We start from the raw sequence: 18937 nt of genomic DNA on the forward strand, positions 1-18937 counted from the left end.
ATTACAATTCTTCAAATCCAATAAAACTAAAAGAAATAAATTCCGAAAAAAAGAAAAAGTTTGAAATCCATTTGTAAAAGCCTTCCAAATCTCCATAAGTTTTCCCTATCGCGTCTCCTCGCATTTGCGCAATTCCACTATTATCTACATTCGCATATGCTCCCGTATAATACACACATTATACAATCATCGCACAATCACAACAATTGCAAGGGTGAGCTTAACAAGAAAAAAAAATACAATATACAACCATATAATGATATCACATAACTCACCTCATGATCATAACATAATACAAAATTCACCCAAATCATGTTACCATTAAATAATATCACATAGTATACCATTCTCTCGTACCCAACCATTTCCTTTCCTGAGCACCAATGCCTCTTAGAAAGAACGTCTCACCTACTTTCCATAAGATTTACAAGCAACAACTCTTACCTGCTCATCAAATCCTTAGGCATGAGCACTCTTGCTAAGCTTAAGCCAAAGTCTTACACTAAAACAAAAAAAACCCCTTTTACCCGACTCACCAAATTCCATTGGGTAAAAGAGCAACTTGGTTTTACAGTTATGAGAGAATTCATACTATACAACACATACACAATCAGGTATAACATGTTTCATTACTATCGCATTCACAAAAACTAGTATCCCACTCAAGCATGCATCATACCAACATGACTAATCATACCTTACATACCAAGTAAATATTACCAAACAATAAAACAAGTCAAACCAGAGAAAAACAACAAAATGAAAACTATGCGTGACCTATATTTCAAGTTATAGACCTCTAATGAAGATCACACCGTTTAGATTGAAGAACAACATGTCCTGGACCCGCTATCACAATTTTAGCTGTATCCAACAGTTAACGAATAAAAAAGTTATCGCCTAACGACTAATGTATCTTGCCCAGCGAGAAATAGATTCGTAAAAAGCACGAAAAACAACGTCAAGGCACACCTGAACCCATTCTAATCACATGCAAACATCCAAAATATGCATCGAACTTACCCAACATCTAATCAACATAATAATGGGATTCTAGAACCTTAAGAAGCACACAAATCTTCTTACTCCACTAGATCACCCAACCCAAAAATTTCACAACTTCCGAATTCATTTTCTTCTTTAGTTAAAAACCTTAAATCACCATGCTAATTCCAAGAAAAATCATATCAATTGTCAGTCAATAGAAAATTCCTAGTATTGGCATGAATAGAAAAAATTTTCAAGAACCTATAACCTAACAAAAACTCTTTTATGCTTCCAAAAGAAAATTCCACTACACAAAATTATTATTAACGAAGAACTGCAATTCTTCATATCAAGACCAACATGCTCTACAATCAACTCATACTTTAATAAAAAATTCTTCTCAAAATTAATTCCTTGCAACCACAAAATTAACAAAAACTCCTACACTTAACAAATTATACCTTTCTCCTAAACACAACTCATGTAATTCAATAAAAAAAATTTTAAATGCTGCACCTACCACTTCACTATTCCAAATGCACATTTAGAACCCATATCCAACAAAATTCTACACTAAAATAAATTGGACTAGAGAAAAAAAATACAAAAATCCCCACAATCACATCACTATACCAATTCTTCACTATGCCCATTTTTTGTTCTGAAATAATTTTTCCAACCCAAACTATTCCACTTCCATCCAACATAAAAGAAAAAAGAACTAAACATCAACAAAAATATATATTATTCCCTTAATCCCAAAAAAAAAATTACGCCACCAGTATATTAACATCATCTCACCAATCATGCAAGGAATAAGAGCAATTATCCAACGATTACACCCATAAAAAAATGAATAAATCCCTTTACCTGGAAATTTTTTTTATTACTAGTTCCAATTCCACTGACCCCATTTTGCACCAAGACTTTTCTCTCCACACCAAGAACACATTGCCTAAACAAAATTCTATAGCCCCTCTTTTCATTCTCTTAAAACTTACGTTCAACTCTACCCTCTCTATGCCTTCTGCCTAAAAAAATTTATTGACTTAATTTTCTAACCATTACGCTGACAAAATTAAAATAAATAAATAAATAATAAATAATAAATAAATTAACCTTAATTTGATTTTAACACTGCACTAACTCTCCACTTGAATTCTCATTAATCACCATATTTAATGAATCTGCCTTTAACCTTTCATATTCCATAGATTCTTAAAAATGCTAAAAACAATAAGGTCACTTGACCTAGGAATTGAACCCTTTCATATTCCACAAATACTTAAACATGCTAGAAACAATAAGGTCACTTGACAAGAATTGAACACATGACCCTTAATGTTAAGTCTAGCCATTGGCCCATGATGTAGACCTTTGGGTCATTATCATCATCTCTTCCCTCTTCAAGAGGACCTGACCTCAAATTAAAAGGGAGTGAGTCTACAACTTGAAGTGTTTATTCCCACCTGGGTCAAAAATCAATCTGTAATAGTCATCAAAATAGATTCAGATGAGAGACAATAATTTTCTTGATAACTTAAAAAGCCCACATCACAAAAGTTTTGTTAGTCACTTTGAATTAATTGAAACCTACAAGGTGACATTAATTTAAAGTACAACTTTGAGAAATCTAATGTAAAGTGTGAGTTGTGTGAAAATGTAAATGGATTTAAAAGTTTCTCAAGAAATATAGGATTTAAGAAAGAAGAATTAACGAATCAAAAAGAGTTTGGAGATTGAAAAACCTCCTTTATCATATTGATTTTGATTAGGATTGAGGAATATTTCTTAAAAGAAAGTGACTCAAGATTGGTTTCCTTATCCTCACTTTTCCTTATCTTTATCTCTTCCTCTTCTCCCTTCTCCATTTCTCGCGATTTCTTATTTCTTCACCCTCCTTGTCCCTTTTTACTTGCTTCTCTTTCTCTTTTACTATTTCTCTCTTCTTTTATCTTCCATTATTTTCCTTTTGTGACAGTTAAAAATTAACAAAAATAAATATTTTTAGCCATTCATTTAATCGTTACAAAATAATGGTTAATAAAAAATATTTTTTTAGTGTAGCATAAATGAAAGAATATAAGAAAAGGACTTGATTTTTCATTGAGTCACTACAAGAACAACATTCAATAATGACCAAATTTAGTGACAAAAAATAATTAGTCACTATAGTGACCAATTTAGATACTAATTTATAAACTAAAAATTATGGGTAACTAAATTATTTTCAAAGAATTATAATTGTCTCTAAATTTGTAACTAAAATAGTTTCTATTATGAATTAGTCTCTAAATTGGTTATTAACATTAACTATCAAGTTTTGGCTACCCAAGAAATTGTCTCTAAATAATTAAGACCTTTTAGTCACCAATTCCTTTGGTAGTAAGAACTTTGGTAACTAATGTTAGTGACCAATTTAAAGATCAATTCATAAGAAACTATTTTAGTTACCGATTATAATTTTTTGAAACTAATTTAGTTACCAATAATTTTTAGTTTATAAATTAATATCTAAATTATAATGACTAATTATTTTTTAGGGATAAGTATGTTTTTCATCCCTGTACTAATATGCTAAATTGGAAATCGTCCATTTGCCAAAGTTTATATAAAAATGATCCTTTTACTTTTATAATGAGTGAAAAGTATCCTCCATTTCAAACAGTGTTAAATATTTAATGACTTGGCAAACGACGTAGATGACATGACAATTTTTTACCTTAACAGCTATTACTGCAATTAAAACATTTAAAATTTAATTACTTTTTTTACAATTTACGTTTGGGAGACATTTCTAGAGTTGTGGGTGAGTAAAATTGGGACTTTCTTTGTTGGAGCACCATTGATCAATCTGCACCAGGTAGGGCTCGCACCAGCTTCAGGTCGTAGAGCATCATCGAAAATCATCTGTGAAAGTCAATCCGAACTTGGAGTTTGGTTTCGTTGAAGAACGGGTAAGTGGTTTTGATTTGGGGTTTGTGTAAGGTTCGTAAATAATGAATGGGGTAAAGTTCTTTTTATTTTGTTAAAGTCAGGTTGTTGATGATGAAATCTCATGGTGAAAGCTCTACATACATTCGCAGAAGTTCTAGAACGAAGAGTGTTGGTGCATCAAGTTCGTTCTCGGGTCTAAGAGGCAAATTATGTGGTTGTGGGGAAAGAGTAGTGCTTCTGCAAGCAAACACGACGAAGAACAAAGGAAGATTTTTCTGGAGATGTAGGAATTGGAGAGTAAGTTCTTCTAATTATGTTTTTTGTTAGAGAAATTATTAATGATTGGTTTTGTTAATGTGTTTTTGTTTTAAGTGTAGAGTGATGATAACTATAACTACTTTGAATGGGTTCATGATGGTGAAGAAACTATGATGCAAGACAAACCAGAAATAGAGGAAGAAGATGATGAATTAGTAGCTGTTAACGACAAATATGTGATACAACTGATTAGGAAAAATACCAAGTTGAAGTTGAAATTAGAGGCAAAGATGGTAGCAGGGAAGATACAATTTTATTTTTTTGTTGTGGCTTGGATTTTGACATTAATTTTTTGTGTAATTTTGTGTTTAAAGAGCAATTGTTCGGTTAATTAACACAGTTTGTGTTTTAATTGCTTGCTGTCATTGTATTTGACTATGTATTAGACCCTTGCATTAGTGTTTAAGTTCTGTTTTTTTACAATCAGTTTCACCTTCTTCTTTACTTTAACGTCTTTGGAAATAAATATTGAGCAATGTATAATTAATTTACAAAAAGATTGGAACGCAACGTTGGAAAACTGAGTTAATTTAGTACCCATTACTACATTATGATCTGTTGAATTCAATTAACCGAACAATACGCATGTAAATTAAACCACAACGTATTCTTTCATGTCAAACCTGTATTGGATCTAAAGCACCAAAAAAAATTTTGATTTCACTGCTAAAAGACATAAAATGCTGCCACAAGTCATAGCTTTTGAACATTAAAATATGGTAAAATAACAAAAGCTGTCCAATTCTGATTTCACCGCTAAAAGACATAAAATGCTGACACAAGTCATAGCTTTTGAACATTAAAATATGGTAAATTAACAAAAGATGTTCAAAGTGGTGACATAAAGTATTGTATCAAAAGTTGGACCACAATATTTAAAAGCAAAAAATACAATAATACATCAAAAGCGGTGGACCACAATTCTAGAACACTTCACCCAATAATAGTGTGGACCACTTCATATTACAAAAGTGTGGTCCACTTCACATTACAATACAAAGTCTTTAAACATTCACATGCTCTAGGCAGTGGGGTTGTTGGAGCTAGGTTGAGAACCTAAAGTTGGTTCCATTCCTCTCGTCCCTGCTCCTGGAGTGTTGCTGGTGGAACTATTCTTGCTGGTATCCGTGGGTGGAGCAATTCTTGTACCTACAGGTCCTTTTCTTCTTGAAGATTGCTTCTTGATCCTGGTTTCCCCCTATTTTTCAAGAACACCAAATATGCATTACTTTCAACAATTAATAACAATTAAATGAAGGTCAAATCTAGCATAAAATAGTATTACCCCTGCGTGTTTTTTTGGTTGATTTTTGCATCCTCTTATGTTGTGACTGAATTGATCACATCTTGTGCACTTCATCTTCAAATTTCTTCTGCTGATTTTTGAGTGACTAACAGTTTCATCTGCTTCCCTCCTTCTTAATTTCCTTGGCCTTCCAGCATGTGTCTTGTATGATGGAGGTAAAATTTGTTGTGAATTGGTTTTTGGCCACAAAGGTTGACCATTAATTGGGGAAATTTGTTCTCCATAACAACGTTGGTATGCTTCCTTTTTGTAAAATCTGTGAACATAGTTTTCTGTTTGTTCTAGTCTATAATTTATAGCAGTCACAACATGTCTACAAGGGATACTAACTAACTCCCAAAACCAGCATGTACTTGAAAGTTGTTTTAAGTCAACTACAAACTTCTCAATGGTAAAACCTTGTGTGACCTCAAACTTATCACCACCAGCCCAAACAACTATCCAATTTCCACTCCTCTTAATGTCATCCATAATTTGATTTGTTGACATATTACCAACATTTCTAAACTTATCCATAACAACTTTCGATACCAACTCTATATTGGCATTTTTGTTGTTAAAAACTCTTGCACATTGATGTACATCAACTAATGTTTTAACTCTAAAGCTATGACATGAGCCAACTTTGCTGACCAAAATTATAAAGCCACATCTTTTTTTGCAGACAACTCTGACTCTTACTTTGTCAATTTTCACAAATTCAACCTGTCTCCCATTCAAAACCGCATGCTCTCTAATTGCTTGTTTGGCCTCTTTCAATGAACAAAATTCCATTCCAAGCTTGTACCTGAAGTTCTTACACATATCATCACTTTTGAACTTTGAGAACTTGTCATCCCCTTCAACATCACTTCCTAAATCTTCGCTGCTATATTCTTCATCTATTTCATGGTCTTCAACATTTTTATTTGCCTCAAAACCGCCAGGTCCAATGTATTTAGCCCCTGTTTCAGAATATAGCTTAAATCTTCCAGAAAATTGTCTCCATCTATTGAGAACGTCCTGAATGTTTTCTCGTGGTCCATCATCTATCCCAAAACCATAATCTCTATCTTCACATAATTCTACATCACTACCGCCCAAAACCACATCTTGAACTGACCATTCTTCATCAATATCAACTCCCTCACTAACCTTTCCATTATGGTCTTCACCCTCACCAACCTCTCCATTATGCTCGTGACCTTAACTTTCGATACCAACTCTAACCTCTCCATGAAATTCAGCACCAACCTCCTTATCAGTACCCTCACATTCAACCTTACTACTTGGAAAACCTTCAATTAACTTCACAATCTTAACATTTTGTGTTTCAGTAATTGTATGCTCGACATAATATCTACTTCATCTCTACTTTGCTATGCGTAAGTGGCTAACTCCATGACATCCTTGTCCAACACAAGAAGTTTCAAATCTTTATTTATGCTTCCCTTACTAGGCTTCCACCATATCTTGAATTGACCAACATATTTAAATTTCTTTACTATATTCACAGCTTCAAAATACGACCAGATATCAGGATCAACATTATGTATCCTATGTTTCTCCCCACCAACGTAAACCAACTTCTTTTTTGCCCTCACAATTTCCCCATGTGGTGAATTGTTAAATTGAACCTAATTTCCCCCATTTCATTCAATTTCTAACATTGATTCAAACAGATAACCCCAAATTACAATGTGTTTCAAAACAATGAATTCATATGCAGGCGAAAATAAAAATAAAAATCAAAAATCAAAAATCAAAATCAAAAACTTATAAAACATACCTTCACTGTCGCAGACAAAAACCCTAGGATTCACTTTTTCTAACCTCGCACTCGTCGCACTCACTCCTCCACACTGCTGCAGTAGACGAAAACCCTATTGGGTTCTTGATCAAAATTCGTAGACAATGTTGTCGTCGTATTGCACACCAGATTTACCTCTCTCAATGGCACACCATCGTCACAGCACTCACAAACCACTTTCGCATATTCTTTCTACTCGCGGGTTTACCTAAAAAGTTAATAACACCTTTCCATTCATTTATGCAAACAAAATATTTAAAAGCAAAAGTGTTTACTTTCAAACATAAATTATAAAAAAAAAGTAATTAAATTTTAAATGTTTTAATTGTAGCAACAACTGTTAGGGTAAAAAATTGCCACATCATCTACGTTATTTGCCAAGTCATTAAATATTTAACACTGTTTAAAATGGAGGATACTTTTCACTCATTACAAAAGTAAAAGGATCATTTTTATATAAACTTTGACAGAGAGACGATTTCCAATTTAGTATGATAGTACAGGGATAAAAAACATACTTATCCTTTATTTTTTGTCACTAAATTTGGTCATTATTTATGTTTTTTTAGAGTGAGTTGAATAATTTAACTTTAAAATAATTAAAAATTAATGTATTTAGAGGCTATATATAAGAACGTCTTAATAAATAAAAATGTGTGACACATTATTATCAAGTCATCAAAGCATTTCCCAAATTCATAATATTTTATTTGCCATATCTTGCATGTATAAATGTCATGTACTTCTGCGTGCATTCTTATTTTGTTTTCCCAATTTAGTTTAGGCTGTTGGTTACAACTTTTGGTTGTAAGGTTATGTGACTTAGTCGCAAAGGTTCCAAGGTTATATAAGCCATTTATTAGTAGTTCTTCTCTCAATTAGAATTTAGAATTTAATATCCTTAGATCCCCTAATACATTTTATTTATTTTATCACATGAGATGTTTCATTTATAATATAGAATAATTTATTTAATATACTTCTTAAACTATCTGTACTTAAATATTATTGTTGATTGGGATAGTAATATTTTAAGACCTGTGTGTGAGTAGGTTGATGATGGTGTTTTATGGGTCAAAAATATGAAATATCAAACTTTCACATGGATATATAATTAAGAAGTTAGTGATGTAAAGAACCTTAATTACATACATAAATAGTTCAAATTGTCACCATTTTTCTTATTCATCTGTGTATTTTAGTTTTTAAAAGTTAGTTATGTGCCATGAACAAAACATCTAGAAGGAGACAAGACACTGTAATAGAAAAAATAAAAATCAAATTCAATTCAATGATGCGTATGGTTTTCGTTTGACTTTGAATGGCAATCAATGATTGACTACTACTTAGAATTAAGATTTTTTTTCTCTTCTGTATGATAAGTGGTTTATGGAATTCCTTTTTCTTTTGGTAATAAAAAAAAGTGATTCTTTGCCAACAAGATAAACTCACTTTCTGATGCATGTGAAAATGTGTTTAAACATAGGGTTCATACTAATACTATGTGCTTCTTTTATCTTTTTATCTTTTTTATGTATCTAAAAAATCAAGATCAATATGTTACTTTATAGTTTATTTTACAAAATAAATAATATTAATAGAAAAATTATTAAATTATTGTTAACTTGTCAATTTAGACTGTTTTCGTGAAAAAAAAATGTAATTTTCTTTTGTACTTTTCTAGTGGTTAGCCTGTCATGTCATTCAAACGGAAATAGACTGTAGTTTTCAGTTAATCCGCAGTTGATAAGCTAATGTTGCTTGAACTATTTTTTGACAAACTAATCACTAGATAGATCAAAATATATCAGATTATAAAACTTTTGTAACTTTTATACTTCGTTTATATTGGAGAGGGAGACGAGATAAAAAAATAAACAGAAAAAAGTAAAAAGTAAAATAGTTTAAATTAAGAAAAAGTGAGTTAAAAGTAAAAGAAAATGAATATAATGTTGGTAGTTGATAGTTGATTTGATGTAATAAAATAGTTTTTATTTTAATATATTTAAAAATTATTTATAAACCAAAATTTTAAAATCATCTTTTAAAAAATATTAGATTTTAAAATAGATTTTAAATTAAAATAAAAATTTATTATAAATTTAATAAATAAAAATGCATATTTCAAATTAAAATAAATTTACAAGATATTAAAATTTAATTTAATTTATTAAATTGATTTATTATATTAATATTTATTTCTATCATATTAAAACATACATTAATAAAATATTCAATTATTTTATTTTATCCATTATTTATTATCATATAAATTATATATTAATAAAATATTAATAATATAATTACTAAAATAGTTATTAGTGTAAAACCCGAGAAATTTAAATAATTAAATAAATAATTATTTAATAAATGTGTGTAGTGTAGTGAGAATCTTTATGACATTTAATGCGGGAGTTTATGATATTGAGAAGTATTAACTAAAATGGTTGAGAGTAATTGGTTAGTGAGGGTCGAGTCCTGTGTATGTCATTTGCATGTTATTTTAATTGCTTATTAATTTTAAGAATATGTTTGACTGTGATGAGTCCTAAATTTATAGGAGTTATCATGAAATATGAATTGGTTGAATTGGGTGTGCACTTACTTTGAGATTGGATGGTTATGTGTTCAAACCTTGGCTAGAATAGAATCATAATGTTTTATTTTTTATTTTTTTGCATTGGGGACAAATTGGAGTAGATGAAGAGCTAGAGATAGGTACTGGAGGTAGGCAAAAGGGTCAATGAAACTTAATTAGACATTAAGGACCCAATCAAACCGTTGATTCAGACTTAATTTCGTTTTAATATATTTTAATTAGTTTTTAGGGCTGGAAAAAATAGGGAGAGAATATGAGAATTCGTGTGGTTGCCAACCAAGGAAATTTAGAACCCTAAAGAGTGAGTGAGTTAAGTGTTAGACGGCTGGAAAAAGGTCTCAAGAGGGGACATCAACATTGTAGCGAATAAGAATGATATTGGAGCAATTTTAGTGGGATTTCCAGGTAGGGAAGTTGTACTTGTCACTTTTTCTCTTTTGTGGTTTGGTTCATGATTTTTGTTGATCGCTCTGATGCAGTAACACGTCAAAATGCTTGAGTGCCTTTTATTTTCTTTCCTATGGTTTCTTGTGTTTTGGATACGTGAACTATGATGGCTAGAGTTGTGAGTTGTTATGACCTTCTCATGGCAATGTCATGGTCACATTTTCTCCATTTTCGTTGGATCCTTTAGGTTAAACATGGTTGACCAAATGAAATGAAAATGTATCATGAAATGAAATGGAGATGTAGCTTGGAGAAGAAGCACAAAGGTGGGTCGTGTGATGCAAAGGAGGAAGGGATCTAATGCCATGTGGCAAAGTCACACTCTCCTTGCATACACCAAGTGGACAAGAGGCTCTCCAAAGCCTTGTCCTCCAAGCTCATTCTTAGCCAAGGGATTTGAATTGGGCTTGCATTAGCCCAATTTTGAAACTAAACAACAAAGTACTTTAGTATTTTTATTCTATAACATGGCCTAACATATGGCCAAAAATAAAATATATTCTAATGCTCCAATAATGTGTGTTCTCATATTTTGATGTCTTCTTTAGTCTATGAGAATAGCATAGGAAGTCCGTGATGAATTTGATCCTCTTGAGGCAATTCCATTTGGATCCTTTTAAGCATGCCTCTTGTTATTGGGTTTCTTAGGGGGCTTTGTGCTTGAAATGCATGTACGCGTAAGATTGGGCCTTGGGCATGATGTGGGCCTAGAGGGTCTTCATCAAGTTGTTGCGGGTATTCGTGGTGGTAGTGAAAATGATGGTTTGGTAGTCGTGCGTTTCCGTGATTCATGTTTTCATTATCGTGTTCTAGATTTGGAACAACTGGTGGTGCTTCGTTAATGGAGGTGCACATGGCTCTTGAGCGAGGTTGCTGACGGGGTTCCATGTGACGTCTTCTCTAAGGATGCAACGACTTCTTGGACGTCCCTGGTGAGATATTGTTTGCGTTTCCGTTCTAGGTCCATGGGTGGAAGTGATGCATGGAAGCGTGTTGGTTCGCGTCACAACGGAGGCATAATGGAGTAGTTCATTGAGGAGTATTACGTAACACAAAGCTTGGTAGGTATCCAACGATACCAGGGTTATAGTATGTAGCGTCAAATTCATTCTTCTGGGGTAGGGCCATCCTTATTTTCTTTCTCTTAGTTTACCACACATAAGTGTATTTTGATGTTAATTCTCGTTGACTGTGAGTGAAGCAGGGCATGAGTTCGTTGGCCATCCATAATTATATGCGAAGGCAATTAATATTGTATGTGGTGTTACTTTTAATTAAAAGAATTATTATGAATTTTAAATCGTTGGTGGTGGGGTCGCGGTGGGAGATGGTTCCTAATTTTCTTGCTGCAACTTTTGCTAGTTTAGTTTTTTTTGTCTCTTTATTCCTTTTTACAAATATTATAATTGATTGAAGAAAGCATGGACCCATCCGTAAATTATATTCTTTTTTCTTTCCCCTAGCCTTTGGGGTAGTTCACGTGATAATGCTTAGCCATGGGCCCCACACGTGAATTTTATTTCCATTTTTGATGTTCTGTAGCACATATTACATACATGGGAATTATGTCAAAAAGTGAGCTTGCAAATTTTATATATATTATATTAAGCTTTATGTCTTATATAATAAATTAAAGTACTCTTTTAGAGTTTTTACGTAAATGCATTGTCCATATAGCAATTTACATGGATTTGTATATAAATGAATATAGGAATATATATGTTAACATGTATTAGTAATATCTTGGCTTTATTTATTAATATATATATATATATATATATATATATATATAACGTAAAGTAAATGGATGAAAACTTATAATATATTAAAGTACTATGTTTAATATTTACGTAAACTTGGATGGGAACCAATATAAGGTTGATTGGTGCTTGGATTTGTTTTCATGGTTTACGTTAAGATATTTGTGTTTTTTTTCTTAACTGGATTACATTATATGCATAATTTGGTTGTTACCTTATAGATTCCTATAAGCATTGTGTATGTTTGGCCAAACTCAAGTGTTGGCATGATCTCAAATTGTGAATGCATGAGTGCGTATACATGATTGGTGTATATGAATTGTGGTGATGTAATTTGAGGCATGTTGAACTGTAAAAATATGCAAGTAGGTATTCTAAATGTGTGCTTTGATGATTGGCGTGTTAGGATTGATTATGTTGTATTTAAAACCAGTAATTTCGCATTACTGGTGTAGAATTCTAACAATAGCTAGTAACAGACAGTCTAGAAACAGACAACACTGGGTCGCATCGAGGATTCTACACAACTTGGATGGAGGTCTTGAGACGATGCTTTGCTGGGGGCCCAATTACGTGTGCAACTTGTATTGGGATAGCATGTGGCCACTCGAGGTTGTAGCCTAGTGGTTTTGGAAGTTCAGTGGAGTGTGCGAGATCGTGGCTCGTACGGATGGGTTTCGGAAGATTGCCCTCCTTGGTGTTATTGAGGAGTTTGGTAGTCTTGGGACAAATACGGATTGCAGTTCGTATTAGAGAATTCCACTTGGTGTTGCGGATCGTGGTCGTGGCAAATTTATTCCCGCGTATGGACTATTAGGTGGTGGTCTGTAGTCAGAGGGGCGAATAGAACTCGTGGCAGCAAAAGATCGATCAATGTAATCATCAAACGGTGTATAATCAAGAGGCGTACAAAGGAAGTGATGAAGGTTGGGGTGTGAGACTTGGGGTCATTAGAAGTGTTTGGAATATTGAATGATTATTTGATATTTTGTGTATTGCACTTTTATTTTGTTAAGCTCACCCTATTTGTGTGTTTTTGGTGATGATCATGTAACTCGTTACATGGGTGGGAGCAAATGATGTTGTAGGAGGTGCTGGTGAGACTTGGCGTCAGAATGGGGCAGCTCGAGGATATTTTTATTTCTATAATTTTATATTATTTTTCTGTAATCTGGATTTTAAATTTGGATTTGTAGATGTAAGGATTTGAATTAAATTTTTATGCTTTCAACGTTTTGGCACTTATAATAAAATTTTATTTTCCCGCATTTTGGAAAATGTGTGAAAGAAATGTTATCATATTTATTTATTTATTATTAATTTTATTTAAATATATAATATTTGGCTAGGATGTTACAACCAATTTTTTACGAACATGTAAGTTAAATGATTATGCAAACTAAATAATAATAAAATTCTAATAAATATTGTTAATTATTATTTCCACATAAATATATATTTGAGTACGTAAGAGTATAATCAGTTTGATTGATTTATATATATATATATATATATATATATATATATACTCGTACGTATTGCAAATTAATTATCTCATTTTATTTTTAAAAGTATATTGTGTATATAAAAATAATATTAAAGATATTTGGAAAGTAGATTTATACATCAATGGGAAAAAGCTCCAATTAAGATTCAAATTATAATAATTGGTATTGCTTTTAAGTCATCTTGAATTAGCCATGTCGGTTTCGATTGAATGTTAGTACAAGTTGGCCTAGATCAAACATTGGTTCGCATTAGCCTTCGTCAAAGATCGACTGGAGTGTACCCGGTCGAAACTCTGTCTAAGTCAAGCTTAGTCAAGTTGATCAAGGACGAAGGTCGACCGAATTAGCCCAATTGAAGATTAGTTTGAGTCGGTCCCGATCAAATGTCGGCTAGAGTCGCCCGGCCAAAGCTTATCCCTTGTCGAAGGTTGGCCGATTCGGCCTGAACCAAAGGTCAGTCAAGGCATTCCTTACCAAAGTTTGGACAATTCGGGCTGGATCGAAGGTCAACCAAAGTTTGATCGAGTCAATTTGGCCAAAGTTTGGTAGAGTCGGTCTAGTAGAAAATCAGTCGAGTCGCCCCAACCGAAGATCGACCTAGTCAGCCAAACATAAGATTTGTCGAGCCGACCCGACCAAAGGATGCCCAAGTCAACCCAACCGAAGTTCGGCCAAGTCACTGCAGCCAAAGATCGACCAAGTTGACCTAGTTGAAGATCTGCCGAGTTCGACCTATTAATTGATTTGTGTGCTTAAAAGATTGATTTAATTAGAATTTGTGATAATTAGGCTTAATGAGCTTCTGCGATAAAAATGTCTTAAAAACTGTTTTTTAGTTGCATAAAATATTTTCATGGATAAGTTAAGTTTAATCTCATTTGAGATGTGAAAAGAAATTGAATAAAGTTACAAAACCTCTAGAATAAGGAAAAAATTAAAAAATTCTGGAAAATTCTTTCTTAAACCCTTACATTACTTATACTCTCATCTTTTTCAAATGGACCATACAAAACCTACTTCTACACCCTAGATTTCCTAACTTTCACTCCTCCTACCACTCACAAAATCAAACCAATTAGATACAGACACGTGTCAACACGTGTCACTATCCTCCACTTTCAAAATTTGCCAATCGTATGATGCCACATGGTAATAACCCTAGACATACATCTAAGCCAATGAAACAAAGCCACATCGCCATCATCTTCAACCTTCCAAACATGTCTCGTACCAGCCCATCAACCACCACTATCGGCCACAACCACTGTGTCATTGGAGCCACCATCACTGCATACAATGCCACTTTCAACTACAACTCAATCCACCCACCAGAAGCTCCATCCTTCTATCTCCCAAAGACTACGCAAGAACCACCACACATAACACTTCGCGGCAACAGCCATGATGAAAAAGGTGAGAGAGAGAGAGAGACAAAGTTGTCATATTGAATAGTCAAAGTCTAGTCAAATGGTCAAAGCAAGAGGGACTAAAATGCAAATATTGATATCTTTGGATTTTTTTTTTTGCAAATTTGGATTGTTTGATTGCAAGGACTGACTTGGAAAATTGAGAAAAATTTAGTTGTTTATAATTTATGAGACATAATTCACGTAATTATATATGAAATTATCAACAAACAATATTTGCCAAATATTTTTAAAATTGGTTAGATCTTTCCAAATCCTTTAGATATTAACAACCACAAAAAGGATACATGATATTTATATTACATTATGAGAAAATAGATTTCATCAACAAATAAGTCAGACCCAAAGTTCAATCAAATTCTATATACGGAGACCAAAGAGAAGCAAATCAGGCACTTTGGAGTTTAGGAACCCTTTAGGGGGGCCTAATTTCGTCCTCTCTCGTAGCTCTCTTTTATTCTATTTTGATGTTATTTTGATTTCATGGAAGGCTAAGCTTGTAGATTTGGTTCCACTGTAATTTCATTATGGATTTTGATGTTAGATTAACATAATTTCTTTGTTCTTTCTATTATTGTTGAAATTTTATTTTATAAATGTCTTTTTTTTCTGATTCAAATAAAAAGTAATGGTTTTACATTCTAGCTAATTAGCAAAGTGTTAAATCTATATGCATGTTAATCATATGAGTCGAAGGGTTTTTAAATTCAATTGAAACTTTACTTTGATTTAATTTAGAATTTTTCATGTGATTAAATAAGTTTTTACAAATAATTGAGGCTTTACTATGATTAAAGGTGATCATCTTAACTAAAATTAGTCAAGACTTTAGTTTGATTGATAAGCTTTTTATTTGGTTAGGCAAAAAAAGGAATAAACATGATTAACTATACTAAAATTTAATTGAGACTATACTTTGGTTGAATTTACTATAGACAATCTAAAAGTTCTTATTGTTAATTGAGACTGTACTTTGGTTAAAAATAAGAATCCTAACAAATTGATTGAGACTTTACATTGATTGATTTGAAAATCTAAGACAATAATCAATTTTTTGGCACAAGCAAGCTTGAAGTAAAGATTTGATAAAGCCAAGTGCATGAAGATCACATGTGTTTGATGAAGATTGATGAAGATCAACTTGAAGATTATGTTTCTAGTGTATTAAATATGGAAATAATGTGTTAAATGTAATGATTAGATGTTATATCATGTTGGTAGGCTATATGGCATAGGTTTGATGTCTTGTTAGTCTTAATGTGTCCTTTTTAATATGTTAAAATGAGTTTTAACAGGTTAAAAGGCTTGTTGTATATAGTTTATGGTATGAATGTATTCAATTAGTTGAATTGTTTTTCAATCGGCTGATTTCACTTAAGTCAAGTGAAATCAAGAGATTGTATGGAAAATTCAATCGACTGATTTCACTTAAACAAGACTATATATAACTTGTGTTTTTGAGAGGGGTACAATTATGAGTTTTAGAGCGCGAAAACTTGTAATTCATCACTAGAAAACCCTCTCTCTCTTTGCAATACACAACTACAACGTGTTGTTTGAAGATCTTGGTTGGTCTTGAAGGCATTTTGGCTTGGGATTAGCATGAAGAACACATGTATGGTTGGCTAGGGAGAGCTACCATCAGCTTCTGTAGTTCTTGTGCCTCTAGTTTTTTGCCTGATGTGATTTCAGGTTTGTAATTGTGATTCTTGCAGGGTGTTAGTCTAGATTTTTGTATGAGTCAAAAATCTTGTGAGTGCGTCACTGCTAAAAGCAACACACACAAGCCACTGTCCGCAGCATTATCGCCTGGCGTAGCCTCAGCGCCGTCAAGCGAAACCAGTGCAGACCGCCTGGCAGAACCCGCTTGCCGCCAAGCGCCAGGCTCCAGACAGACCCACTATTTTAGGGCCATCGGCTAGCGGAGCACACTCTGCCATTAGGCGCCACACGTTGTAGGACCCTCCCTACTACTCCTATCGCCTGGCGGTCACACCCGTGCCGCCAGGCGCTATAACAGTAGCGCACCAACTACTGTTTTAGCACTCAAAATCAGATTATCCTACCATCTTCTATACCTCCCAAAGGTATTAATGTATTCTCCTCCCTTAGATTCTAATTCTTGTCAACTTGTCATTCCATTCATGATTTGATTACCTATAAATTGAAATCCCCAAATCTCTTTATTCAAGACATAGAGTTCTTCCAATCCTTCTATCAATCTCCAATTGCTTAATCTAACTTATATAAGTGACACACTATATTTTAGAGTATTCAATATGCTTATATCCCCTTGCAATAGTACCACATTTCCCTCTCACATATCTCCCAATCAATGCCACCCAATTTATGATTTTTGCATCAGTCCTCTAAGATATGATTGTCCCATTTCCCAACCCTTCTTATTTAGTATTCTACATCTTTTTCTTCTCATTTCCAACCAATGAACTACCCAAGATAAAACCCATACTAATTCCCAAGCCACTTCCAACTTAACACACCATCATATTTTCCCAATTGCCTTTATCACCACGAATTCCTACACACTAACTCTTCCCATTTTATCGATTAATTCCTCTAGTCCAATTCACTCTAATAACCTCTCATGCACCTAACCATGTAATGACACAAATCTGCCTCTGAACCAGTAGTCACCTGGCGGCAAGCAGGGTGTCACCAGGTGGTGCATCAGTAGCTGGACACCAAACCAGAATTCTGCACCTACGAGGAATCTACAACTTCTCCTAATTTGGCACAGGACCTAATTACACCCAACCACACCAATTCGCATAAAATGTTTCAAGCCACACACCTAGCATTATCCCTTACACATCATATACTCAATGGTCTATAAAGATTAATTCATCCCTTTTCCCTTCCAACAATCCAGATTCTGCTCATTGGTAATCATACCTGATTTCCTCCAAGCACCATCATACCCCAAATACATATACATGTTATAACAATCAACACATAATACTATTTCCCAAAAACGCATTCAAAAGTCAAAATGACTTCTGCACCAAACAATGCACAATCAGAACCATGGACAACGTCGCGTCGCTTGGCAGAAATTCATTGCTGCCAGGCGGTTCATGCCAGAACCCAACAAAATAGGCAAAATTTGCAGCATCGCCTGGTGGCTCTGTTCATACCGCCAGGCGGTTTCTGGGCAGAAACCCAGAAACCTCGAGAAACGTCACAGAGAGGGGAATTTCATACAATGATACATGGCAAAGCATATTTATTCAAATACAAAAATAAACCATACGAGACAACTCCCCATACCTGGAATCCTTGCTCAAATTCGAGTTTGGAATGTGTGTCCTTCAACTAAAACTCTCCTAACCTTTTTGTGCACTCCAATAACAGCTTTCAGCCTTAATTCTTCTCCCAAGGCAGCACAACTCTTCTGGAAAACCTATACCCAATGCTAATACGAAAATGTAGTGCTTCCGTCCCCTCTAATTCTCTCCTCTCTCTAAGTTAATACCCCATTAATCACCCTCTACTCCATTTAACGAAAATCAATTAAAATTTGATTAATGGCTATTCAATAACCATTACCAAAGTGTTTCTTAGCCCCTACTAGGCTGCCTTTCTTAGCAACTAGGGTTTTCCTCTGCCTTTTCCCATTCACGCCAAAAGAAAATTTGGCAAAAAGAAAGTTAATTTCGGCCCTAACAAGGTTTGAACACAACCACCCAATTTAGTTATAATTCCTAAAATTTTAGGATTACATTATCACTAACCACATTCAAACATATTATCAAAATAATGCACAAATTAAAATAACTTACAATTGACATACATAGGACTCGAACCCAAGTCCTCTCACACAATAAAGTACTCTCAACCA

At 33.5% G+C, this 18937-nt stretch overlaps 1 protein-coding gene across 1 annotated transcript; it reads right to left on the reverse strand.

The window, feature by feature from the left end:
- Window positions 1-5032: 5032 nt before the first annotated feature.
- Window positions 5033-9220, reverse strand: LOC146885439 (uncharacterized). The gene is made up of 3 exons (XM_085674671.1): window positions 7317-9220; window positions 5528-7190; window positions 5033-5440 (listed from the first exon to the last, which is right to left on the reverse strand). The coding sequence occupies exons 2-3, from the start codon at window positions 6350-6352 to the stop codon at window positions 5264-5266; spliced, it is 1002 nt and encodes a 333-aa protein (XP_085530797.1). The 5' UTR covers window positions 6353-7190; window positions 7317-9220; the 3' UTR covers window positions 5033-5263.
- Window positions 9221-18937: the final 9717 nt, after the last annotated feature.

This window comes from Vigna unguiculata, chromosome 6, assembly GCF_037176805.1.
Source record: "Vigna unguiculata cultivar grain cowpea cultivar isolate G323 ecotype 2 chromosome 6, ASM3717680v1, whole genome shotgun sequence".
NCBI classification, from domain to species: Eukaryota; Viridiplantae; Streptophyta; class Magnoliopsida; order Fabales; family Fabaceae; genus Vigna; species Vigna unguiculata.

Bases quoted from the DNA above. Each gene is read 5' to 3' on its own strand.
- LOC146885439 (XM_085674671.1), bottom strand. From the start codon at position 6,352: ATGTGTAAGAACTTCAGGTACAAGCTTGGAATGGAATTTTGTTCATTG. The intron at 5,441-5,527 runs GTAATACTATTT...CTTGAAAAATAG, and splicing joins AACCAAAAAAACACGCAGGG to GGGGAAACCAGGATCAAGAA.